Genomic DNA, 27,995 nt, shown 5'->3' with positions numbered 1-27,995 from the left:
AAATGAACACAGAGAAGGCGTTAAAATAAGGTTTTTCATCTTGAAAAATATAACACTATAAGAGAGTTTAAACCAAGGGTGATAAAAAGGTGGAACACCATCTTCCATTTACCTAAGGCTGACCTAGTTATCATATGATTTGTAATACTACAGCTGGGGATCAACCTTTTAGCAAACCCTAACGTAAAAAGGTATGGCATTACTTCCAAAGCCCTCTTTGATAGATTACACTAGATAAAAACATAACATTGAGTCATTAGGAACATATTAATAAGCAATTATTAATATATATTATGTGACATAAAAAAAAAATCAATTTACAGTAGAACCTCCCCGACAAAAAAAATAAAATAAATGATTTTAAATGAGACTGTCCCCTTCACCAGACATCACTTTATGCAAAAGAGCTCCTAACAAAAATTGTGATAATGCATTTACCATTTGTAGGTGAACCTATGATATTCAGGTTAAGTCAAAGGGGATAACTCTAAAACCAGTCTTCCACCCGACAAACCTTATTTTGGGCCTCACACTTTTTAGAATAAAGCTATGTTTCTTAGGTAAAAGGGCTAGACTATCTCTATATTTGGTTTCCCTCTTGTCCTTTTTGCAATTAACTGCCAACAATGAATTGAGATCCTAGACATATGAAGCATTTAACAATCAGGATTGATAGAGTTATCTATTTGAGCTTTTTCTTTAGTTGAACTAGATGTGTACAAATTATTATATGCTATTTATTTATTTAAAATGCATTTTTAAAAATATGGTGATGTCAACATGGGGGAGTCTTTGCATATTATGCAAAGTCCCCAGATGGCAACAGTTCCACTTTAAAGAGAACCTCTTAAATTATGGTGAATCTAAGACACTAAGCAAATTATAGGTTTTGTTTTGGTTCAGACCTTGGACAACTGCCTCCATCCTTAAAGGGTTAACACTGAATGAGGATCCATGGCCTCCTCCAGTCCGACCCCCACTGAAGGTATGACTATGGCAGAGAACACACTGTTTCTTAGCCAAACCAATGCATATCAGCAATGGGTAGCTGTAACACGTTCAGTCAATCTCTGCTTCCCTTTGCTGATCCAGAAAATGCTTCCTTATTAAACAGGCAGCTACGAGGGGAGGGGCTAGCAGCTGCTGGGACTCTTCTTTAGCATTAAACCATTCAAAAACTGTTTTACATAGAATGGAAGGACAGCACCAGGAGAATATAGCCACTTCAATGAGAAGTGGTGATAAAAGTGCCTACACTTGTAGGCTTCCTCAAACTCCAGCCCTCCAGATGTTGCTGAATTACAACTCCCATGATTCTCAGCCTTTTTCATTCATAGAATCATGGGCATTGTAGTTCAGCAACATCTGGATGGCCGGAGTTTGGGGAAGCCTGGCCTAGAGTGTCCCTTAAAAGCAGGAAATATCTTTAAATAAGTTTAAAAAGCAAAACAAAAAAAAAGTTACATTTTACTACTGAATTGGAATATGTTCAAACAAAAATATAATTTGTTCCAAATGACCAATTCTAGCATAAAAAAAAAAAAAAATCAATTTGGTATGTAATATCTATTTACATTTTTGCATCATGCTCGGTGACTAGGTTGGGAGCTAGATATATTTTTGCATTTGCAAAATGAATACCCCATAATGCTATATGAACCATTCTAAAGTGAAATTACTTGGCTGGTCTGAATTTAGACATTATGTAATGTTTGTAAGTTGGGAAAAAAATAGGATTTTCTTTGTTTTAAAAAGTAGCTTTAAGCCATGGCTTCAAGTCTGGATATGAGAGCCTGGTCTGTTACTTACTGGCTCTCATATCAAAGCATACCGTGATAAGACGCACACATGCACTGTGCTGTCACAGTTTGCCACAGAGAACCATTGCATAAAATGGTTTACTATGGCAGAATTGTAGGTGCATTTTTAGGCACATATGTGCCTCTGGTGTCCCTTCCTCCAGCATGACATCAGAAGAGGTGGAGCCGCAGCAGCTTGTGGGAGATTCGGTGTTGTAGAGAAGGCGAGCGTAATAATTTCATTTTGTTTTGGACATGCTGGCGGGAAGGGGGGTCAAAATCTAAGTAGGTGCATTAAGACAGTAGCGTTAGGAATACAGAAATGCTTTCCTAGCACTACAGTGTCCTTTTAAGTGTACAAAGCCAAAGGATCCATTTTAAGAATACAGTAATGGTTTTTACTTTATTATTGGTAACGTAAACTGTCTGCCCTTCTTTTCATGTACAAGAGCCTAGAAATACTTTAAGATGACAGATTATCTTAAGAGTAAAAAAAAAACAAAAAAAAAACTCCCGCATTACCTTCATCATAAATTGTCAATACATTATTGGGGGAAAAGTGAGAATACACACTATACATTAGCTCAGAAATTATGTAAAATGTTACAGCTGAAATTATGCTTGATACAATAAGTGCTTTAGCTTCAATTATTCCTTTGCTTGCATTAGTTTAAGAAATACTTACAGCGAACAAATACAATTTACAAAAAATTGTGGAAAAACACCTTAGAAATCTTTTTAAAATTGGTAGCAGAATTATTTTGTTAATTATAATAGCTTTTAGAAGTGAATGCTTTTTTTTGTTTTGTTTTGTGTTTTTTACATGGAAAATTTTAATTTGTTCTTCAAATAATTGTTGTTAAGCAAATGTTGCTCTATTCTAACACAAAAATGAAAGGCAATACTATTTTCACTTTTCTTTTGATTTCTAATACAAACTCAAATAATCAAATTTTGTATTAAATAGAAACATCCATACAAAATAAACATTCCAAAAATTAAGATATGGCAACAAAAAAAAAGCAAAACTGACTTTAAATATTATTTATTTAAAAAAAATATTTAGATCTGCTTTGGTGAAAACCGTATTTGTTTTCCTTTTAAGTGCTTAGTTGGGGGGGTGGGAGGGGTTATATGTTAACGATAAATCAGAACACTATGCCTAAATACTTAAACCAAATAGAAAAAAATACACTTTGCTGGCATAGATTTACATTCACCCGTCACATTTCCAGGTTACGTTCCCCAGCAAATGAGAAACAAATTATTTACAAGTTTTAATAAATCAATATAAAGGAAACAAACACTGTTGTTGCTTTTTGAATTAGAAAAGGAGTTAACGTTTTGCTTCACAGAATATTTCCTATAAAAAGATATGTAACAAATTAGTAATACCTATAAAATGGCTATTACTAAAAGAAAGCTTTCGTCAATAAGCCTCCAGGACTTTAAATGAAGAGAATGGCTTCACAAAATGGTAGTCTAGATTACCACAATGGGGACACTGCTGAACATTGCTGTACTCTGAGAAATACTGCATTCCGATGCGTACATCTATGACTGGTTTTCCGCAGTGCTTGCAGTTCAGTCTGGCCTACAGGAGACACACAAAAATTACAAAGTTAAATCCTCTGACAAATATTTTACAACTGAATTATGAATAATTTAAAAATGCATATGAGCGGTTTAGGCCAAAATAGTTGACTGGGAAGAATTTGCCAAATGTATTTTACACTCTAGACTACTTTGGTTTAAAATGTAAAACTTCCATGCTATGCTATGCACAACTAAAATAAAGAATGGTAAAAAAAAAAAAAAATTTTAAAACATTTACTATTTCCTGGTAAACGCTCCACAATACCTAGATTAGTGATGACTGCACACACAAAAAAAACCCCAACATTTAAACAATTCTACAGAGAGTTACTAGTTACAAATATGTTCTTTCTTGATCCAGTCTCAGCATAATGTATTTTAATATGTAAATAGGCAGAGATTATGTTAAACACATCAGAAACGGATTTATATGAATTGAATTTCTAATTGCTTTTAGAAATTCATACTGTCACAGATAAGAATGGCTGTGAAAAACATCACAACTTTACATGGGAACTCACCAAAGTGAATCCCTGACAAGTGTCCCGATATGTGCAGAAAGCAAAAACAATGTTGTATCAAAGCAATTTTTACATTTAATTTTTGTAATTTTATTTTAAAGAAAAGTTAGAGAATGCTCATATATAACTAGGTGAAAGAATGGACAAAGGATATTATACGGCACTCTGTGACGGTAGAATAGGACACACTTTGGCACTGTACTGTGGGAGATTGAGAGGCATATTCCCACAAAGGAAATGCAAACAACATAATAGTTTTCTTGTTCGTACCATTAGGCTATACATAATATCTTGAGCAATACAAACCTGACAACATGGAGAAGCTGCCAATATATCGTAGGTATACATTGTTCCCAATTGATGCCAGCTTCCATCCCACCTTGATTTGCATTTAATACAGATTATTTTATGAACACCTTCTAAGCAGTCCACACAGACTGCATAAAGGTGCATCAGTCGTCCTACAAAAAAAAACAGTAAAAGTTAAACAAATAAGTGTTACCAGCAGTGAAGTCAAATATTGCAGATTCACTGATCTGTATTTCAAGATGTGCAATTCTAATTGGCAGTTTTATAAAACGAATCACAGAGGACACACTACACACACAAAAAACACGTCCTTTATGTATTTGGAACGTTCACAACTTAACTGGAACTCTTCTACATAATTGCTTGTTAGCACTACTCTGCTATACATACAGTAGTTCCGAGACCAAGAATATTCTAAGGTCCATGCACAATGCATTTTTTAAATATACAGAAATGACACTTCAAAGATAACATCATCTTTATCAATCACATCACTCAATCCACTGCACATCCATAAATTAAAGCGGCACTGTCATGCCGAACTTACCTTTCCTCAATCTCTTCCTCTTCTCCCCCTCTCTCAGGATCTGTTATTCTTTTCTTCCTGTCTTCTTTAGTTTTCTTTAAAACCATAAGACAAAGTAGGGACTCTTTGTCTTATGGGATTCCTCCGCTTGACCAGCTCTGACCAGCGGAGGAGCAAAGTGTGCTTCATTTCCGCTGGTCAGAGCAATTTTCCCATGATCCCTAGCTTTCCTCCCAGTTCCCACAATACTTCCTGTCAGTATTGCCGAAAGTCCTGTCACTTAGACAGAACGCCGGCAAAACTGCCGAATTGCATCCTAACAGAATGAGTACCGTTTCTCCATTGGTGTTAGGATGCAATTCGGTACTTTGTTCGGATCGGAATTTCATTCAAATGAATGAAACTCCGATCCTATTCATTGCTGTGGCTGCATCTTGCAGCCGCTTAGTAGATAACTCCCTAATTCCCACGGTATCAGGGAGCTATCTACTAAAAGGCTGAAAGACCTAAATTGGTCTTTCAGCCAAATTTACTAACACCAAGTAAAAATGACTTGGTATTTGTAAATAATATGCCCCTACTCGCTATACCGCGAGTAGGGGCATGTCTAGTAAGCAGTGAGCAGCCTGTGGCTGCTCACTGTAGAAAAAAAATAAAAAAAATATTGCCCCCCACCCCTAAATGACGGGTGGGGGCCGTAAAGTAAAATAAGGGAGGGAGACCTATTGTCCCCCCCCCCCCCCGGCCCCCACCCCTGGCCGGCGGGTGGGGGCCATAATAGTAATAAAGGGGGGGGGGGACCTACTGTCCTCCCCCCCGGCCCCCACCCCTGGGCGGCGGGTGGGGGCCATAATAGTAATAAGTGGGGGGGGGGCCTACTGTCCTCCCCCCCGGCCCCCACCCCTGGCCGGCGGGTGGGGGCCATAATAGTAATAAAGGGGGGGGGGACCTACTGTCCTCCCCCCCCGGCCCCCACCCCTGGGCGGCGGGTGGGGGCCATAATAGTAATAAGGGGGGGGGGACCTACTGTCCTCCACCCCCCGGCCCCCACCCCTGGGCGGCGGGTGGGGGCCATAATAGTAATAGGGGGGGGGGACCTACTGTCCTCCCCCCCCCGGCCCCCACCCCTGGGCGGCGGGTGGGGGCCATAATAGTAATAAGGGGGGGGGGACCTACTGTCCTCCAGCCCCCGGCCCCCACCCCTGGGCGGCGGGTGGGGGCCCTAATGGAAAAAAGGGGGGGGGACCTACTGTCCTCCCCCCCGGCCCCCACCCCTGGGCGGCGGGTGGGGGCCATAACGATAATGGGGGGGGGACCTACTGTCCTCCCCCCGCCCCCACCCCTGGGCGGCGGGTGGGGGCACTAAGTAAATTCCCCCCCCCCCCCCCCATCAAGGTGACTAGGGGTGCCCAAGCCCCTAGTCACCCACCCCCCACACAAATAAAAAATGCCCCTACCTACCCCCCTCACCCTAAAAAATAGTGAGGGGGGAATAAAATTGCTAACCTGTAAAGTAAAATTAAACTTACCATTCGACGTCTTCTTTTTTCTAAAATCTTCATTTTTCAGCCCCAAAAAAGGCCAAATAAAAAACCATCATAGCCGTCGAACTAAAAATAAAATAAAAAACCCGAGCGCAAAAAAAAAAACCCGACGAAAAAGAAAAAACCCGAGCGCACAAAAAAATAATCCATCTTCACCCATGGAGGGCTCCGCGCAGACTGAGCTCCGCAGGGCGGGGCAAGGCTTATAAAGCCTTGCCCCGCCCTGCAATTAGCCTAAGAACACTCTGATTGGTGGGTTTAAGCCAATCAGAGTGCTCTTTGTCATTTTACAAGCGTGGGAAAGTTCTTTGGAATTTTCCCACGCTTGTAAAATGACACAGAGCACTGTGATTGGATGGCTTGAAAGCCATCCAATCACAGTGCTCTGTGTCATTTTACAAGCGTGGGAAAGTTCTTTGGAACTTTCCCACGCTTGTAAAATGACACAGAGCACTGTGATTGGATGGCTTGAAATCCATCCAATCACAGTGCTCTGTGTCATTTTACAAGCGTGGGAAAATTCCAAAGAACTTTCCCACGCTTGTAAAATGACACAGAGCACTGTGATTGGATGGATTTAAAGCCATCCAATCACAGTGCTCTGTGTCATTTTACAAGCGTGGGAAAATTCCAAAGAACTTTCCCACGCTTGTAAAATGACACAGAGCACTGTGATTGGATGGCTTGAAATCCATCCAATCACAGTGCTCTGTGTCATTTTACAAGCGTGGGAAAATTCCAAAGAACTTTCCCACGCTTGTAAAATGACACAGAGCACTGTGATTGGATGGATTTCAAGCCATCCAATCACAGTGCTCTGTGACATTTTACAAGCGTGGGAAAATTCCAAAGAACTTTCCCACGCTTGTAAAATGACAAAGAGCACTCTGATTGGCTTAAACCCACCAATCAGAGTGTTCTTAGGCTAATTGCAGGGCGGGGCAAGGCTTTATAAGCCTTGCCCCGCCCTGCGGAGCTCAGTCTGCGCGGAGCCCTCCATGGGTGAAGATGGATTATTTTTTTGTGCGCTCGGGTTTTTTCTTTTTCGTCGGGTTTTTTTTTTTGCGCTCGGGTTTTTTATTTTATTTTTAGTTCGACGGCTATGATGGTTTTTTTATTTGGCCTTTTTTGGGGCTGAAAAATGAAGATTTTAGAAAAAAGAAGACGTCGAATGGTAAGTTTAATTTTACTTTACAGGTTAGCAATTTTATTCCCCCCTCACTATTTTTTAGGGTGAGGGGGGTAGGTAGGGGCATTTTTTATTTGGGTGGGGGGTGGGTGACTAGGGGCTTGGGCACCCCTAGTCACCTTGATGGGGGGGGGGGGGGAATTTACTTAGTGCCCCCACCCGCCGCCCAGGGGTGGGGGCGGGGGGAGGACAGTAGGTCCCCCCCCATTATCGTTATGGCCCCCACCCGCCGCCCAGGGGTGGGGGCCGGGGGGGGGGGAAGGACAGTAGATCCCCCCCCCCCTTATTACTATTATGGCCCCCACCCGCCGCCCAGGGGTGGGGGCCGGGGGGAGGACAGTAGGTCCCCCCCCCCCTTTTTTCCATTAGGGCCCCCACCCGCCGCCCAGGGGTGGGGGCCGGGGGCTGGAGGACAGTAGGTCCCCCCCCCCTTATTACTATTATGGCCCCCACCCGCCGCCCAGGGGTGGGGGCCGGGGGGGAGGACAGTAGGTCCCCCCCCCCCCTTTTTCCATTAGGGCCCCCACCCGCCGCCCAGGGGTGGGGGCCGGGGGCTGGAGGACAGTAGGTCCCCCCCCCTTATTACTATTATGGCCCCCACCCGCCGCCCAGGGGTGGGGGCCGGGGGGTGGAGGACAGTAGGTCCCCCCCCCTATTACTATTATGGCCCCCACCCGCCGCCCAGGGGTGGGGGCCGGGGGGGTGGAGGACAGTAGGTCCCCCCCCCTTATTACTATTATGGCCCCCACCCGCCGCCCAGGGGTGGGGGCCTGAGGGGAGGACAGTAGGTCCCCCCTCATTCCCATTATGGCCCCCACCCGCCGTCCAGGGGTGGGGGCCGGCGGGGGAGGACAGTAGGCCCCCCGTCCCCCCCTTATTACCCTTTTTTTTTTTTTTTTTTTTTTACAGTGAGCAGCCACAGGCTGCTCACTGTTTAGTGGACATGCCCCTACTCGCGATATAGCGAGTAGGGGCATTGGGGAGATTTTAATCTCCCTTGTGCTATTATGGGGGTCATATTGACCCCCATAGAGTGAGGGGGGGACCTGGGGGGCTTATGAAGTGGTGGGGAGCTCTGCTCCCTGCCGCTTCTATAGTTACATATTACAAGGAGGGAGCTGCACGCCGGTAGCTCCCTCCTTGTAATAAACTGAACGAACAAACTAACACTGATACACAGTGTTAGTTTGTTCGTCTGATTTTTTCTATTCATTCATTCGTCTGTCTGATGAATGAATGAATAGGTGAAATTCCCGTTCGCATGTCCAGGTGTTTCACTGGGCATGTGCGGGAATCTCAGGGCTATCTAGTGTGGGCAGATGACGTGTCCCACAGGGACTTCACCTACCCACACAAAGATGGCGGCGCCCTGAATAAAGATCGGGCAGAAAATAAAGAATAAAAAATAGGTAATGTGGGGGGCATAGGGGCATTTGGGGATGACTAGGGGGTCGATTGGATGTAGTTGAGGCGGGAGGGGGGTTAAAAAAAAAACGGAATTCGGCATGACAGTGCCGCTTTAACAGGGTTATTCACTAAAGCAAGAATTTAAAAAGTGAATTTAGATTTTTAGGTGAAAAAAGCCAAACTGGAAAAGTTCTCTAAGCCAGCTATGCTTTTCAGCTATTCTGGCCTTAAATTTGAAATTTACTTTAATTTTTACTCTAGCAAATAACCCTGTAAGTATAACATAAACAAGACATCATCCTGGTCTAACTTCCCACTCCTTATGCATTTTATGCTACCCAAGCACATATACACTGGCACACTGTGTGCTTATGAATAAGTGCTCAATACACAAATCATGGTGAGTAAGATCGGGATAATATTATATACAGTTAAGATCGGAAATATTTGGACACTGTCACAATTTTGATAATTTCGGTTCTGTACACCAACACAATGGATTTGAAATGAAAGAACATCTCTTTCATACTTTCAACTTTAATTCAAGGGACTAAACAAAAAAAAAGTCTAGGAATTGCGACCATTTTCATGCACAGTCCCCTTATTTCAGGGGCTCAAATGTAATTGGACAAATTATTACAATCATAAATAAACTTGTAATCTTTAATACTATGTGAGAATCCTTTGAATTCTGGAAAGCATGGTCATCACCAAACACTGGGTTTCCTCTGTAATGCTTTGCTATGCCTTTACTGCAGCTGCCTTTAGTTGCTGTTTGTTTGTGGGTCTTTCTGCCTTCAACAAGTGAAATGCATGCTCGATTGGGTTGAGATCAGGTAATTGGCTCAGCCATTGCAGAATATTCCACTTGTTTCCCTTAAAAAAAACCTCCTGGGTTGCTTAACCAGTATGTTTTGGGTCGTTGTCCATCCATAAATTGAAGCACCGTTCAATGAACTTCGCTGAATTTAGCTGAATCTGAGCAGTCAGTACATCCCTATACACTTCAGAATTTATTTGACTGCTTCTGTCATATCACCAATAAACACTAGTGACTCAATGCCATTGAAAGCTTGGCTTGCTCATGCCTTCTTGCTGCCTCCATCCTGTTTTACAGATGATGTGGTATACTTCGGATCACTAGGCATTCCATGCCTTCTCCATTTTGGTACAGGTTGATCATAGTTTATCTGTACAAAGAATGCTGTTCCAGAACTGGGTTGGATTTTTTAAGATATTTTTTGGGGCAAAGTTTAATCTGGCCTTTCTATTCTTAAAGGCTTATGAATGGTTTGCACATTGTGGTGAACCCTCTGTATATGCATATTATCAAGTCTACCATAAAGTTTTCTCTTTATAATAGACTTGAATAATAATATGCTTACCTCCTGGAGAGTGTTCTTCACTTGACTGAATGTTGTGATGCGGTTCGAATTTACCATGGAAAGGATCCTATGGATCCTAAATCATCCACCACTGTTTTCCGTGGACATCCAGGCCTTTTTGTGTTGCAGAGCTCACCAGTGCATTCTTCTTTTCTTACCAAACTGTTGATTTGGCACCTCATAATATTCTTGCCATCTCTATGATGGATTTTTTATTTACAGCCTAAGGATGGCCTGTTTCTCTAGCATTGAGAGCTCCTTTGCCCACACGTTGTAGGTTCACAGCAACAGCTTCCAAATACAAATGCCACACCTGGAATCAACTCCAGATCTTTTACCTGTTTAACGGATGTAAAAATAACAAAAGGAATATCTCACACCTGTCCAATTACTTTTGGTCCCATGAAAAAGAGGGGGCACATAATTAAGAACAGTAATTCCTGAACCCTTCCTCCAGACAAGAGAGCTGCAGGTTTTGCAAGCAGTTTTTACAGACTTTCCCAATGAAAACACGCATCATTCAATGCAAGCAAGTTTTGATTTGGGGCATATGTACTAAACAGTGATTTTTTTTACATTTATTTGTATTTGGGCAGTGGGGTGTTCCTTTAATGTAATGTACTGTGGCAACATTTTGTGCAAATCACAGCCCTAATGCATTGAAAATAAGCTCATATGCTCAAGCTTAATTTATGTTTTCTATAATCAGTAAAGCTAGACATCTCGGATATTGTACTTTGTTTAATAGGTTACTCCAAGTACCATGACCATGTAATTGTTTTAAAGTGTTCATGGTGCAAGGACCCTGTACGTGCAGCATTTTGTTCTAGGCTGGCTAAAGAAAGCTACTGGAGGTGGAGTAACACTTCTGTCAGCAAAATGAGAACTCTAATGACATACAGGGTCCTCATACCATGGACATTTTAGAAAAGTGGTTTGCCTCCTTACCAGGAAAGTGTGCCACGGTACTCCTGGCATCATAACCACTAAAGCAGGCGCCTTTAAACCTCAAGCAATGTACCATTTTATGGTAAAAAGAATGTCTTCATGCACATTGAGTCGTATAATGGCAGTAATTTGTAAAAAATTAGAGAAACTGCTATGTTTTCATTAGGGTTAAACCAGTTTCTAGTGGCTGTCTCATTGACAGCCGCTAGAGGCGCTTCCGCGCTTCTCACTGTGAAAATCATAGTGATAAGACGCTGCCGTCCATAGGAAAGCATTGAGAAATGCTTTCCTATGGACTGATTGAATGCGCGCGCGGCTCTTGCCGTTCATGCGCATTCAGCGCTGAAGTCAGAAGAGGGAGGAGATTTCCCCAGCGCCGAGGGAGCCCATCGCTGGAGAAAGGTAAGTGATTAACCCCTTAAGCCCTCTTGAGCCCAGCGGGAGGGGGACCCTGAGGGGGGGCAAATGCTGAACTGATCCTGATGAAAGCCACGGACGATGGCTGAAACGTTGATGACAAATTTCATGTTATAACTTTTGGAATAAAGAAGAAATCTTTTAACTTTAAAGACCGTGAGTGCAAGCCTTATTTCATTTTTTCTATAATATTTGGCTATGGCTTTATTGCACCCGGCAATGTTTTGCATTTGAAAGTGTGTGTGCAGGGTACCAGAGGAAGCTATATATATATATATAATTTTTTTTTTTTGTATTTTTTTTTTTATTATTATTAAATGCACAGTAGAGGGTCTGCCTGCTTTGGTGGGTTTGGTTATATAAGTTGATAAATAGGACCAGCTACTAACTGTGCTTTGATGAATTAATCAAAGGAGATGCCATACATTGCAGTGTTAATATTTAGTATTTCTTTAATATTTTTGATAAGACTAATAATATATAATTACTTTTTTGTTTATGGAAAACAGAAAATGTTATATTTTACCTTGAAGGTGACAAGGTACATCATATTCAATCTCATCATGCCGGGATGGGCTCAGAAACATAGTTCCATCCACCAGCGGGAATTGCTCAAAAACAGGGAGCACCCGATGGCACAATGCACAGTTCACTACATTCCTGTGACTAGCACTGAGGGCTGATAGGATGAACTTACGGAGGTCCTCCCCCTGACCAACCTGGGCATCATCTTCCATGCGTACATGGAAAGTGTTAAGCTTATGCCGTGGTATATGTGCCATTAGTTCTGAAAGGTCTAGTCTCCGAAGAAATTGTACTGGTGCATCCAGGCGCCCTGACCTGTGAGACTGCAGCCCAGCCATGTTGTAGTCAACATGGGCATTTCGGAGTGGTCCTCCTGTTGCCATATTCTTCTTATGAGGCTCCAAGTGAATAGCATTCTTTAAGAACTCACCCAAGTATCTGGAGCTACGGGGAACACTAAAGTGAGAAGGGGAAAGTATGGGGTAGCCAGCAGGAGGAGATTGTCCAGGAGAAATGCAAGGAGAACGCAGGCCATGCGCACCTCCACTAACCCCCTTCTCTTGAGAATTCTGTCTGTCAACTGAATGTCGACGAGGTGGATCATAAACCAATCCTTTCTGAGGTTTGGATGTAGCTCTGCACTTCTTTACTTCATCAGAGGACTCTGACATGGATCTACCAGTGGATTTCTCAGGGCCCGATTTCTTCTTCTTATCATCATGCATTCGTTTCACCTGGTACCAGTCTGTATCTTTTTTTAAGTGGCCCTGCCCACATCGACATGAGCAAAATCGAAAAGCAAGGTCATAACCTTTCTTAGTCCACATATTCTGACGGCATTGTTTTTCATTCCAGCTGCGGGCTCTGCCAATACAGTTAAATTGGACAAGAATACTGCTTTCCCATTCGTAGAAACACTGCAGATGCATCCAGGTGCTGTTAGGACAGTGCTCATTGTTACAGATGACCTTTTGGTAGTCATCCTTATCTAGTTCAACATGTCTACCTAGGCTGCAGATAAGTGGAGTTGCACATGCTGCATCTGTAAAGAGAGAAGAAAACAGAATAAAATAAACAGATTGCAAACAGAAATAATATAGAAGAGAAAACTGATACAAAGGCTGAATAAAGAAACCATCCCCAGTTTATTTCAATTATTCAAAGTCTTCGCCTAGTCACATTCTGTAATTTGTCATATTCTTAAAGGCAAATCTGTCTTGATGTTCTATATTCACCATATTTAAAATGCCAACTAGCCATGCTACACAAATCAGGTTTATTCTTTGTTGTGTCAATTAAGACAAATTCAAAATGATTTTTAAATCTTAGTTAAAAAAACCTGTCAAACTGACAATATGGCAGACTGAGAATTTTCCCAACTTTGCTTTTTTGTCCTAAAATTTGGAATTCACTGTGAATTTACTTGACTAAATTTTTGTCCATTAACACATTGGTGAATAACCAGCTTTTTAAACAGACAATACCCACAACTATTATAGATTTAAGAATTATATTATTTTTCCCTTTTTTATAGTGATGTAGAAATTTTGTATAAAAGTTTATTTTTCTTCAAAAACATGCTTGAGAGTGGGGAACATGTGCTAGTTGCACGTTATTAGGCAATTAGAAGAAGGTCATTGGCCTTAATCTCTTACATTTGTGATCCCCGGAATCCTTCCACTATTTCACTACAGAGGTTAATCAGGATCATCAATAAAATATGCACCCCCAACACTCTTACTAGACTGAATAAATGCCAGAAACGGTTGTGTTATGAGTCCACTAAAACTAAGACCAAAAAATTAATAAAAACATTGGTATGCTAAAAAGTTGCAATACAACATTACGTGCACATCTTAAAATATTGAAAGCCTGGCAATTAACATTCAGCATACCTGCTGTAGAACACCAATATAATAGACAGTGTTGTGGTGTTTTTCCTTTAGAGTAGTAGACAAAAAAAATGAAAACATTACAATTACATAATCAAATTTTATTTGTAAATTGTAACTTTTTGCATCTTTATTTTATATTCATCTTTATCTACATTATTACACATCTAAATTTACTATACAATATTATCAAATAAATATTACTGTTCTCAATAACTAGTATAGTTACAAATAACATTTAGAAATACCTGTTACTCTCATTCAACAATGCATTCTGCCACAGGTGGGGTCACTCCAGAGGGTTAAACACATTTTTGCATCTTTCAAAAGCATTTCTCAGGTAAGTATATGGTAATAAATTGTCATAAGCCGCTACAACTTTCTATCTTATTTGCAAACCATGTCACTGTCAGGATTTGATGGTGAATTTATATTTACTATAATATCCCATGACCTATGTAAGGCTATTGGAAGGTGAATCAAATACTCCACTAAGAAGATAACTCATTCACTGCTGGCCAAATCCTTCCAAGCAGTTGAGCTTCTTTGAAAGCTAATCACTCGGAGCAAGTCCAGAGTATCCAAATCTCTTCACATCTTTCACTAAATTGCTTCATACTTCTAATGCCCATAAACAAACTGAATAGAAAAAAGTGCAGACCAAGAAGGTGAGCAGCACTCCTAGACAGGTACCTGCATTTTATCCCCTTGCTCTGGGCGTCAAGCACAAAAACACTCCGAAAGAGGTCTAAAGTCAGTGATAGGAACACCAGACTGTGGTTCTCTGCTTACTATCTGGTTCAGAGAAAGTAGAAATACAGTTGCAGGTTGCTGGGCTTATACTCTACACAGTACACTTCCTCAGGGCTTGTGCATCAGTGTTCGTGATTATTATTATTATTGCCATTCATATAGAGTCAACAGATTCCGTAGGGCATTTTGATGAGGGGGGGGGGGATTAAAGGGACACTATAGTCACCTGAACAACTTTAGCTTAATGAAGCAGTTTTGGTGTATAGAACATGCCCCTGCAGCCTCACTGCTCAATCCTCTGCCATTTATGAGTTAAATCCCTTTGTTTATGAACCCTAGTCACACCTCCCTGCATGTGACTTGCAAAGCCTTCCATAAACACTTCCTGTAAAGAGAGCCCTATTTAGGCTTTCTTTATTACAAGTTTTGTTTAATTAAGATTTTCTTATACCCTGCTATGTTAATAGCTTGATAGACCCTGCAAGAGCCTCCTGTATGTGATTAAAGTTCAATTTAGAGATTGAGATACAATTATTTAAGGTAAATGACATCTGTTTGAAAGTGAAACCAGTTTTTTTTTTCATGCAGGCTCTGTCAATCATAGCCAGGGGAGGTGTGGCTAGGGCTGCATAAACAGAAACAAAGTGATTTAACTCCTAAATGACAGTGAATTGAGCAGTGAAATTGCAGGGGAATGATCTATACACTAAAACTGCTTTATTTAGCTAAAGTAATTTAGGTGACTATAGTGTTCCTTTAACATAATTACAAGAAAACTTCCAGAAACGATAGGTTGAAGAGGACCCTGCTCAAACGTGCTTACAGTCTATAGGAGGTGGGGTATAAAAAACATTATGACAGGAAATATCAATCAAATAAGGTGGGAGAGAAGCAGAACTGGAGGAGAGAGTAGAGTGCTGCCCTTTAGGAAAGAGCAAGAGACAGGTATGTGAGAAAGAGGTTAGTGTGGGAGGCCATAAGCTTTCCTAAAGAGATGGGTTTTAAGGCACTTCTTAAACGAAGACTAGGGGAAAGTCTGATGGCAATAGGCAGGCTATTCCATAGGAAGGGAGCTGGCCGCGAGAAGTCCTGCAAGCGCTAGTTGGCCTAACAGGTGCGAGCAGCGGACAGGAGAAGGTCACGGGCAGAGCGGAGAACCTATGGATCTTTGAAGACATATAAGAGGGGCAAGAATTGTTCAGTGCTTTATAGGTATGGGTTAGCACTTTGAATTGACTCCTATAGGATACAGGAAGCCAATGTGGGACTGACAGATGGGTGAGGTGTGAGATGACAGACTAGAGAGGAAAATCAGTCTGGCGGCAGCATTCATTACAGATTGTATAGAGTTACAATAATCCAAGCAGGAAATTACTAGAGCATGGACCAGCTCCTTGGTAGCATCTTACGTAAGAAAGGGGCGGATGCAGGCTATGTTTTTAAGAGGGAATCTACAGGATTTGGCAACATACTGGATGTGAGGCCAGAGTCAAGTATGACACCAAGACATGTTGCACAAGATGCTGCATGCACTGTAAAGAAAGCCAAATGGGGAGCTGTGCTTAGAAAGCATTTAAGTACAGCTATTTTCTGCTGAACACTTCTACACATTGCTGGACCCCATGGATGAGGTACCTTATAAGAGATTACCATAGAAGTCATAGATAAATAAGCTGGTTTAGTGATGAATAAAAGTTATTTAGGGAGAGGAAGTGGCATAGGGAGGGGTGGGTTTCTTGGGTTAAAACAAAGACAAGAAAGAAAGCAAGTGACACAATTAAAAGAGGTTTGGGAGGAGGAAATAGACTAGGCATTCATAAACACTGATACGCCACACATTAACATATATATACAGACCATGTACACTAAAACTCTACAATTGCATCTGCATACACAGATACTCCTAAAATATAAATCCCTATATTAACACTATAGGGCTTAGCACTGCTACACCCCTACATTCCCAGTTAGGGGAAGGCAAAGACAGATTTCCCATAAGCACCACTTAGAGCCCAGATTCAGACAGGTGCCCAGGATATATAAAGGGTATCTTTGAGTCAGCATTGGGAAAAATAAAAATCTCCCTACTTGAGAAAGCTTTGTGGTCTGGTCCTCTTTTGGATGCAGACCAGTTTAAGAGCTCCCTCCTAATTTCCTGGTGATTCTCAATGAGTCATTGACAGAAAGTCAGAACTGTGAGTTATCTGTTAGACAGATCACAATGTTTCCTCACTTGACCACCAGGAAAATAAAAGCAGAACACCACAACTCTCCTCTCCACACAAAATCCAGTCAACACACACACAATGTGCCACCAGCCATCACAGGCACACTCCACCTCACAGAGCCCTGGGCTTTAGGATTGAAACCAATCTGGCATCCTGCCTAGGTCCCTGGCAAACATTAATCCGGCTAAGGGGCAGAATGTATAAGAGCAAGTAATAAATGCATGGTCTGGTATTTGGACAAGTGGCAGTGGCGATAGGGCACATGACGCAGAGATAAAACTCACATTAGTGTGCATGGTGTTTGTATATATCACAGAGCTCTAGTGATTAAAACAAAAGGCACATGACAATCCCATCGTTCTCCCCTTCTGGGGTTCTGTGATACAATTATGCCTCGTTTCCACTGAGCGGATCGGGTCGGTTTGGTACGGTACGCTATTTTGAGTGTTTCCATTATGAAAGTGGCCCATACAACCGAACCAAACCATTCATGGTCCCCCTTCAGATGTAGGGCCATAGGAAATGGTACGGTACGGTTAGGGCGGAGCTACTGGCGTCACACAATACATTCCACTGATTGGCGGACAGAAAAACGTCAATGCTCACGTCAAAGGCAAGCGCGAAACAAACACCACGTCGCCGTTTAGTCCAGATAATAGGAGAAGGATGCCTACAAACAACAGCAAGGTCTGGTCGGCTCAGGAACTATCCACTTTCCTAACTATAATTGGCGATAGCGTTATTCAGAGTGAACTTGATGGATCAGTGAGCAATGAAAAGGTGTATAAAGATATTTCTCAGCGGATGGCAGCTGAGGGATTTGAACGGACATCGGGTCAGTGTAGGGCAAAGCTTAAAAAGCTGAAAGGCCAATATAAAAAAAATTAAGGATGTCAACAGCCGTAGTGGAAACAGTCGAAGTACTTGGAAGTTACCATTTACGGTCATAGGCCGGCAAACCAAGGCAGGGAGAGAGGTCTGGACTCTGCATCTGCACTTCTCGAATCCATGATAGAACCCGTTGGTAAGATTTTTTTTTTCCTACTTTGCATTGGCTTTCGCTCTGCTAACCATTTATAAATTCACTGCACAAAACCATTAACTATTTGCACCAAAAAACACATTTATTTGTACAGTGTACTGAACTATTGATCTGTGCATTTTCAGATACAGTTGAAGGACTCTCCAATGATACCTCAAGCTTTTCTTATGTTTCTGAAGATGGTCCATCGTCGTTCAGCAGCACCAGTACGATGACATCAACACCGACCCAACCACAGAGTATGCCCAATGCACCCCGGCAAGACATGATGTTCAGAGTGAAAATTGTAATTGTGCATTTTCCTAACTTTTAATTCACAGCAAACTGTGAACTCACTCAAAATGCTTCTATATGTAGTTTGTTTGCATAATTAAATCCATAATCATAATTGTACATTGTCTGTATATACTGCTATTTAAATTGCATTGTATTTTGAGCTTATCTTAAGTATATTGTGTTTATTTTACTTTGTGCTTATACTGTTCTTATGTGTTACATCTTTTCCTTATTTACATTATGTTAAATAATATATATCCACCTGTTTTTTGTACCAATTGCTGCAAAAAAAAAAAACACTATTATGATCTTTTGTATATTCCAGGTGATAGGAGACGGTTTCAGCTGGATTTGCGCACAGTCATGGAGGATATGCGGGCAGCAGAGGAAAGGCAGCAGGAAAGTATGGAGAACCTTTATGAGCGGCGCTTTCAGGCACTGCGTCAGGATGCCCAGGAAGCGAGGCGCCAGGAGGCAGAAATCGCCCGGCAGCAGATGGAGCAGTTGGCTACCTTCAACCAGGCCTTCCTTGGTGTCCTTGGGCAGCTTGTTCAAGTGCTGTGAGGCAGTCGTGATCCCAGGTCACCGCCCAGGCAGTAGCGCCTTTCAGCTAGCACAGGACCTGTACACTTCTTTATTTTTATATAAATATATTTATTTTTGTTTTTTGTAAAAAAGGTTTATTTGTAAATATATCTTTTTACTCTGTACTTGTAAGTATATTTTGAAAGATCACTTTTTTAGTTGAATAAAAAACAGGAGAGACTTTTTGTGTGTGTGTCTGATTAAATGTAAAACTTTCTTAAAACTTTAATAAAACATTAATAAAACCAGGGTAAGAAATTAAATGTTGAGGTGCCGCATGAGAGTCTGACGTATTTCACTGCACTCTTCTTCGCTTTCCTGTGTAATTACCCGTCCTGGCTCTTCTGCAGACGTATTCCAATCCTGGTGGAAGTCTTCTTCATGTCTTTCACAAAGATTGTGAAGAGCACAGCAAGTAAGCACCATGGATTTGACAAGTGCAATGTCACTGTTATTCCTCTTCATAAGACAACGCCACCTACCCTTAAGTCTTCCGAATGCCTTTTCAACTATGACCCATGCCCTGGATGTTTTCTTGTTGTAGGTTTGTTGTTCTAGTGTCAGGCGGCCATTGTCAGGAAATGGTTTCAGGAGCCAATTTTGTAAAGGGTAGGCAGAGTCCCCGAGCACATAATAGCCAACATTCACCCCCACAATGTTCTTAGTGCAAACAGGATACAGGCCTCCCTGGCCAACCCAATCCCAAAATATGGACAGTCGTAGAACCCAAGCATCATGCAAGCTCCCAGGCTTTCCTACGTTCACACTCCAGAATAGTCCTTTTCCATCCACTACTCCTTGGAGGATGATGGAATGCCAGCCTTTGCTGTTGAAGTAGTCAGTATGGTATTCTTGTGGTGCTATTATTGGTATGTGTGACCCATCAATAGCACCAACACACTGTGGAAGGCACCACCTGTTCTCAAAGTAGTCAGCCATGTCTTTAAGCTTTTGCCAGTCCAGAAAATGAATAATTTCAGGAGCTAGCAATGTGCATACAGCCTTACAGAAGTCCTGCACACACCGGCACACTGATGATTTACTGACACCAAAAAGATGACCTATACGTCTGTATTCACTGTTGGTAGCCAGCTTCCACAGTGCAATGGCAACTCTTTTGCTCACAGGCAAACAGGCTCTGAAGTTGGTGGTTTGCTTCTCCATCGCTGGACGTAGCTTTGCACAAAGGTATAAAAATGTTTCCTCTGACATTCTGAAATTGTGCACCCACTGTGTGTGTGTGTGTGAATCCAGGGACGGTCACATCCCACCACTCATTGGCGCGGCTGAGAGCCCAAATGACTGGTTGGCGGCGCTGTTTTAACAAAAGGAGAAGCAAATAAAAAAAAATTAAAAAAAAGACAGATGTTACCATATCACTAATAATACAACATAAAATACTTTACACGGACAGATAGCATCATGTATAAAAGCGAGCAACATAAATAACATAAGGAGTATTTATGTATAAGGTGTAATTCTTGATTTTTACATATGTGTGCAACATGTATGTTGTTAAATACATAATGTATATCCTTCCCATCTTATATTCGATTTTTTACATATTCTGTATTATTTTTATTTTTTAATACGTGTAGAACTACATGACAAATGGCATAACGTTGCTTACCCTATAGCGCTGCCGTCTTTGTCTTTGCCGCACAAAGGTGTACTTCTCCTCCCCGCTCAAGACCCAAGCCATACGTTTTCTTCTCTTTTCTGCTGTGTTTCTCTTCGCCGCTCGCAACCTTCTCTCATAAAGTGCGGCATGTACTTTGATTTCAAAGAACCAAAAGCCAAATAGAGCAAAGACGAGCTGCTGGATGACCTCCATTATTGTTATTTGTAGCGTCATGTACGTTGTCGCCCTAGTGTGACGCCACACTAGGCATTTGGTGTAAACCACGCAAGCCTCAAGGCGTTCCAACTTGCAGTGGAAACGCTCGCCGGAATAGGCCGGACCATTCAAAACCTCCCAAACTGTACCGACCCGAACCGATCCGCTCAGTGGAAACAAGGCATAAGTGAATTTTACTGCTGTGGAACCCTGTTATGCACTAATATGCAATGAATATTACATTGCAGAGCTCCACAGCAATAAAGAAAATATGCCATATTATACTTGCTTTGTTTTGTCTACCTACTCTAAAATAAACCACTAATTCCCCACCACATGCTTCAGTTATGGTTGCATCAACTACTGCCCCCTGTTGTATTATGTCACATTTTAAATTATGAAACTGGACTTTTATTTACACTGATTTATACACCATGTTTCATCTTGATAAAAGGTGGTAGCTATATGGTTTTCTTTGCAAAAGCAGACCAAAATGCTGGTTTCCAAGAGGAGAAGCCTGCCCAGTTTGATTTTACTTATTCAGGGCTATTCACTAAAGTGAAAATTGTCGGTAACTCGAAGTACAATCAAAGTGAATTTCAAATTTAATGCCACAATAGCTATACTAGAAGCATAGCAGACTTAAGGAACCTTTCCAGTTCAGCTATTTTAGACTTAAGGGGCACTATAGTCATCAGAAAAACTAAAGCTTATTGTATTTGTTCTGGTAAGTATAAATATTACCTACGGTCTTTTCAGAGAAAATTGGTGTTTACATTACAGCCTAGGGATACTTCTAGTGGCCACTCCTCAGATGGCTGCTAGAGGTGCTTCCTGAGGCAGTGCTGCACCAATCAGCATCTCTATGAGGAGATGCTGATTGGCCAAGGCTGTGTTGGACATGTGCTGGCTCTGCCTGTGATCTGCATCCTTGACAGTCTCAGCCTTTCCTATGGAAAAGCACTGGGATTGGCTCAGATAATCATTTCTGATTATGTCAGCCAGGCAAGCAGATGAGGGGCAAAGCCAGCAGCTGCAGACTTGAAAAGTAAGATGTTATTATAGTTAGGGGGGCAAAGGGGGCCAAATGGTGGTTTTAACACTATAGGGCCAGGAATACATGTAATACACCGATAAATATATAAAATAAATTTGCCCCCATATTGGGGGGAGGAATCAGCAGCTGAATTAATATTTTACCCCTCCCCCCCATTCCAAAGTTCAGGGAATGATGGGAATCGGGGAAGCTGGTTGCAAAGTATTAATTTCATTACATGTAGAAAGCTATTAGTACCCTGCATAAAACTAGATAAACGAAAAACCAATTAATGAATTTCAAAATCTTATTTCTGATATATATACAAATTTCAATACAAAAAAAAAAAGAAAAAAAGAAATCTCCCCAATTGTTATATAATTACCAAGAAACAGAGCACTTTACTGGCAATCTTAACCCCTTAAGGACGGCGGGCGTGCTATGCCGTCCTTGGGGACCCGGCTCTAAACGCCGGCAGGGGGGGACTCACCTGGCAACCCAGGGAGTCCCCCTGCTGCCATTCCGTGCCATGTGATCGCGAGGCAATGACATGGACGGCATAGGCGTCCACAGCAGCACCAGCAGTGGGAGTACCTGGAATGACAGGTAGTCCGCCTGCTGCCTGAAAAAAGTTGAAAATAAAGTTTAAAAACTGTTTATAATAAAATTACATATATCTCAAAATATACGTAGAATTATATTGATTAAATATATACAATTATATTGATATATAATTTAAAATAAATATGTAAATATGTTAAAAAATAAAAATAATGAAAAAAAATATATGTGTGTAATTTCGTTCTAACTGTATTTTGATTTTATATATATATATATATATCAAAATCACGTAGAACGAAATATATATATTTATATACATTAGTGTATACGTATATATCACCATACATATACCTATATATAATATATATATATATATATATATATATAATAATTCTACGTATATATTTAAAATTTTTACATAATTAGGTCTTTTTATTAATTACAATTTGCGGGACCTGCCTGACAACCCAGGATGAAAGTCCAGGGAATTTAATTTGCTAGCACTATATTTAACCCTGGAACTTTCCAAGACACCATAAAACCTGTATGTGGGGGGTACTGTTTTACTCGGAAGACTACAATACAAATATTTGTACTAATACAAATATTAGTGTTTCAAAACAGTAAAATGTATTACTACGACGATATTGTCATTTTTCACACACAAATGGCACTTACACGGACGATATAATTGTTGTGATACGTTTTACTGTTTTAAAACACTAATATTTGTGTTCAGCGAAGTCTCTTGAGTATAACAGTACCCCTCACGTACAGGTTTTATGGTGTTTTCAAAAGTTACAAAGTCAAATATAAGGGTTGCGTTTTAAATTTTTCACATTGAAATTCCCAGATTGGTTACTGTAACGAAACACCTGGCACCCCGACTGGGCACCTCCGTTGAAGGACGCTTCCAAGCTAACGCCGAGGCCCATAAGCACCGCACCGGACACCACAGCCACTGCAGACTCCACAACCGCCGTAGCTTAACTGGAGTCTCGCCGTCTTCCTTCCACCCCGGATCAACCTCTGTCCTCCAGTACCGTGTGGGAAAGACCTCTCCTCCAGGAGAGTATCAGGAACAGCTCTTAAAAGAGCTAAGTGATTAGAGCTCAGGGGAGCATACAAAATATAGCAATCACCAGTGTGAATATAGCAATTCCCTACAATAACGAGACAAGACTACGAATCGAGGGTTAAGCAGGAACAGAACGAACTGAGGATTTCTTGCATCTTCTTCTATACAAGTTTTCCCAAAAGTTTACCACCCATGTGGACCTTGTTGGGCACTGAAAACACAAACTCAACAACCAATCGTTTACAGTTACACAGCTAAACACTCCCATTCATTACAATAAATTCCTCCCCTCTGCTTGGGAGATAATAGAGTTAATTGCTGTATCAACTCAATTACAGTTGCAAGAAAAAGTATGTGAACCCTTTGGAATGATTAAGATTTCTGCACAAATTGGTCATAAAATGTGATCTGATCATCATCTAAGTCACAACAATAGACAATCACAGTCTGCTTAAACTAATAACACACAAAGAATTAAATGTTGCCATGTTTTTATTGAACACACCATGTAAACATTCACAGTACAGGTGGAAAAAGTATGTGAACCCCTAGACTAATGACATCTCCAAGAGCTAATTGGAGTGAGATGTCAGTCAACTGGAGTCCAATCAATGAGATGAGATTGGAGGTGTTGGTTACAGCTGCCCTGCCCTATAAAAAACACACACCAGTTCTGGGTTTGCTTTTTACAAGAAGCATTGCCTGATGTGAATGATGCCTCGCACACAAGAGAGCTCACTAGAGGACCTACGATTAAGAATTGTAGACTTGCAAAAAGCAAGAAAGGGTTATAAAAGTATCTCCAAAAGCCTTGCTGTTCAATAGTCCACGGTAAGACAAATTGTCTATAAATGGAGAAAGTTCAGCACTGCTGAACCTCTCCCTAGGAGTGGCCGTCCTGTAAAGATGACTGCAAGAGCACAACACAGACTGCTCAATGAGGTGAAGAAGAATCCTAGAGTGTCAGCTAAAGACTTACAAAAGTCACCGGCAAATGCTAACATCCCTGCTAGCGAATCTACAATACTAAACAATAATAGATTTCATCGGAGGATACCACAGAAGAAGCCACTGCTGTCCAAACAAAACATTGCTGCATGTTTACAGTTTGCACAAGAGCACCTGGATGTTCCAAAGTAGTCCTGGCAAAATATTCTGTGGACAGATTAAACCAAAGTCGAGTTGTTTGGAAGAAACACACAACACTATGTGTGGCGAAAAAGAGGCACAGCACACCAACATCAAAACCACATCCCAACTGTGAAGTATGGTGGTGGGGGCATCATGGTTTGGGGCTGCTTTACTGCGTCAGGGCCTGGACGGATTGCTATCATCGAAAGAAAAAAAAAAATGAATTCCCAAGTTTATCAAGACATTTTGCAGGAGAACTTAAGGCCATCTGTCTACCAGCTGAAGCTCAACAGAAGATGGGTGTTGCAACAGGATAATGACCCAAAGCATAGAAGTAAATCAACAACAGAATGGCTTAAACAGAAGAAAATACGCCTTCTGAAGTGGCCCAGTCAGAGTCCTGACCTCAACCCGATTGAGATGCTGTTGCATGACCTCAAGAAAGCGATTCACACCAGACATCCCAAGAATATTGCTGAACTGAAACAGTTCTGTAAAGAGGAATGGTCAAGAATTACTCCTGACCGTTGTGCACGTCTGATCTGCAACTACAGGAAACGTTTGGTTGAAGTTATTGCTGCCAAAGGAGGTTCAACCAGTTATTAAATCCAATGGTTCACATACTTTTTCCACCTGCACTGTGAATGTTTACATGGTGTGTTCAATAAAAACATGGCAACATTTTATTCTTTGTGTGTTATTAGTTTAAGCAGACTGTGATTGTCTATTGTTGTGACTTAGATGATGATCAGATAACATTTTATGACCAATTTGTGCAGAAATCCATATCATTCCAAAGGGTTCACATACTTTTTCTTGCAACTGTATCTCCAAGCGAAAAATATACTTTTTACACAATTTTTATTACTTCAAAATTATACATTCAATTCACATAAAACTTTATTACATTTTCAGAACAAGCATAATTATGGTAACAACATGTAAAAAAATCATCCGAATCGGTTCAGTGGTTCGGGAGATAGCTGGAAGTCACATTCGACCGACCGCAAGCATGGCTTTCATGCCTAAAACAGTTCCACAGATTTGGGCTGTGCTGCCCGTCTATCTTCTCCTTCCAAATAGGTACAAACTGCATGAACATATCCGTTCATGCATACTGTCATTGTAAGAGTCTCGTTTGTGAGTTTCTTCCCTTAGAATAGCACTCCGTTCGGATTGATTTAGCCAAATGCACGGAAGGTAGAAGTCTCAGCGGTGTTCGTGGAAATAGTAGCCGAAAATAGTTCCAGGCATTCGACGACCAAACACTGCTGAGTGCGTTCGGCTAAACAAAATGGTCGCCGCCACGTGACGACCACCCAACCATTCGTCAGTTAAGCTGCGGTTAACCAGCGCTCCTGGGAGGTCAACGAGCAGCACACTACACTTGGGGGTGGTCTGGCCGTTCATCAGTTTGTTCGGTAAACGCACACCAATAACACAATCCATTCGGCAAGCCCTATTTACTGTTCCATTAAAGGAAAAACGCACGAACAACAGTTTTCCCCCAGTCCTGAACCAGAGTTTAACACAGGGGCCATAGTCATATTGCAAAAGACTAGTCATTAGTCCTCTCCAAGAACAAGTGGCGAAGGGCAATTCATCACAGTTACATTGCCTTTGAGACCGTATGGCAGCCTAGGAATAAGAATTACCCCCAAAATTGGCGTTCAAATTCGTTTTTTTGCATTTTTCACACACAAACATATATTAACACTAACTTTGGCCAGTGTTTGTGACAATGGCTACTAAAAAAGACTGGACATACCCAGTCTGCAATATCTTGAGTTGTCTACTATTGCACATGGTATGCCTTCATGGGGGTAATTCTCATTCCTGGGCTACCATACAGTCTCAAAGGCAACTTAACCAATCTGGCTAATTTCAATGTGAAAAAAAAAAAAACTGAAAAATGCAACATGGTAGATTTGACCCTGTAACTTCCCAAAACACCATACAACCGGTATAGAAGGTGGTACTGTTATACATGTGAGACTGTGCTGAATACAAATGTGTATTTTATTGCAGTAAAAACAAACAGTATTAGGACACAGTATTAGGACACTCACACATAGCTACATATTTGATGTTAAATGAAAGCCCTGTTTCCCCTAAATAAAATGATATATAATAAGTGTGGGTGCACTTAATATGAAAGAGTTGAATTACGGTTTAACAGACATGGTCAAATTCCAGGTTTTGTTACGATCACGTCGTGTACATTTGACTCAGTCCTTAAGGGGTTAAAAAGGTTAGTAGACTACTGATGCTTATGAAGCAGTGTTACTCCATATATATTTACATACACAAGTGTAATGTCAGTTTTCTTTTACAGTGTAAAGACTAATGGCCATGCACTAGCACTCCTGAGCAGAAGAGGGCTATGGGCACTATTATGCCAGGCACATGCCCCAACATTGTTCATTTATGCGCTCACCTAGTGTATAGGCATTAAACCCCCATCTCATTATTTATCTCTTCCAACACTCCTGTGTCAACTGTGTGGTGCCAGATCTCAAATATCTGTGCATACTGCCATAATGTGCAAGAACTTGTGAATAAAATGTGCACTCACGCAGTACTAATTTGTGGCTTATACATGTTAAAAAAATAAATTTAAAAAAAAGCGACTTCCCCATTTGTTCTCCAGCTTGGAGTACGAGGGAGCGTCCCAGTTTTTGTCAAAACTTCTTGTTTACCAAAAAAATAAACAACCCAAAACGTATGGATTTCACCATGGTTTTTGCAACTGATTCTAGTGTTTGGAAAGTCCCTTTAATAGTTACGCAACAACAGCAATAAAACCAATTTACAAGTTGACTTCTTAGAACTTGGAAAAAAATAAATGTCGGCTGAGTTACTTGCCCATAGGCTTTAATTGTGATAGACAGATTAGACAGACAGACTTGACACAATATATTGAAAATTTTCGAACAACCATTTCCTCCGTTATTCTGCAGTTCCGATCCAGACAACACACACACACACACACACACACACACACACACGTGTGAAGAGTAAAAACTATCAAGACATACATTGTAAGTCTAGACTATTTTTTTCCCAGATTTAAAACACACAACTGTTTTATAAATTAAATAATCTAAATCCTATTATAATCTAAGCAAATGTTTCCTTGTTTGCTTAACAACATTGGCAATCAGTAACCATCAGTAATAAAGAATCATTTTTTTTTAATGCAATCGTTTCTTATTGTGCACATATTTTTTTGTAAATTCATTTACTAGTGGTTTTACAGAAAACCATGGGAGACATTTACTAATTCATAGTAAACTAGAAAAGCAATTGGCAAAGTCAAAGCCAATCGAGTGGAGATAAATTCTCTTACTGAAATTACTGCTTTTTTGTTTTCCTTTAAACATAATCACAGTCCACTGTTTATTACTACA

General features: G+C 41.0%; 1 protein-coding gene across 2 annotated transcripts in view; it reads right to left on the bottom strand.

Moving 5' to 3' along the window:
- Positions 1-2,819: 2,819 nt before the first annotated feature.
- Positions 2,820-27,995, bottom strand: part of HECA (hdc homolog, cell cycle regulator) — a 43,762-nt gene continuing 18,586 nt past the window's right edge. For both annotated transcript variants that reach the window (XM_063443288.1, XM_063443289.1), the window contains exons 2-4: positions 12,168-13,208; positions 4,223-4,377; positions 2,820-3,393 (exon numbers count right to left, since the gene is read on the bottom strand). In XM_063443288.1, coding sequence (XP_063299358.1) covers positions 3,229-3,393; positions 4,223-4,377; positions 12,168-13,208 — 1,361 coding nt within the window. In that variant the 3' untranslated portion in view covers positions 2,820-3,228. The remainder of the gene's footprint in view (positions 3,394-4,222; positions 4,378-12,167; positions 13,209-27,995) is intronic.

This window comes from Pelobates fuscus, chromosome 2, assembly GCF_036172605.1.
Source record: "Pelobates fuscus isolate aPelFus1 chromosome 2, aPelFus1.pri, whole genome shotgun sequence".
Lineage (NCBI taxonomy): Eukaryota > Metazoa > Chordata > Amphibia > Anura > Pelobatidae > Pelobates > Pelobates fuscus.
This window is presented reverse-complemented; position numbering and strand designations above follow the sequence as displayed.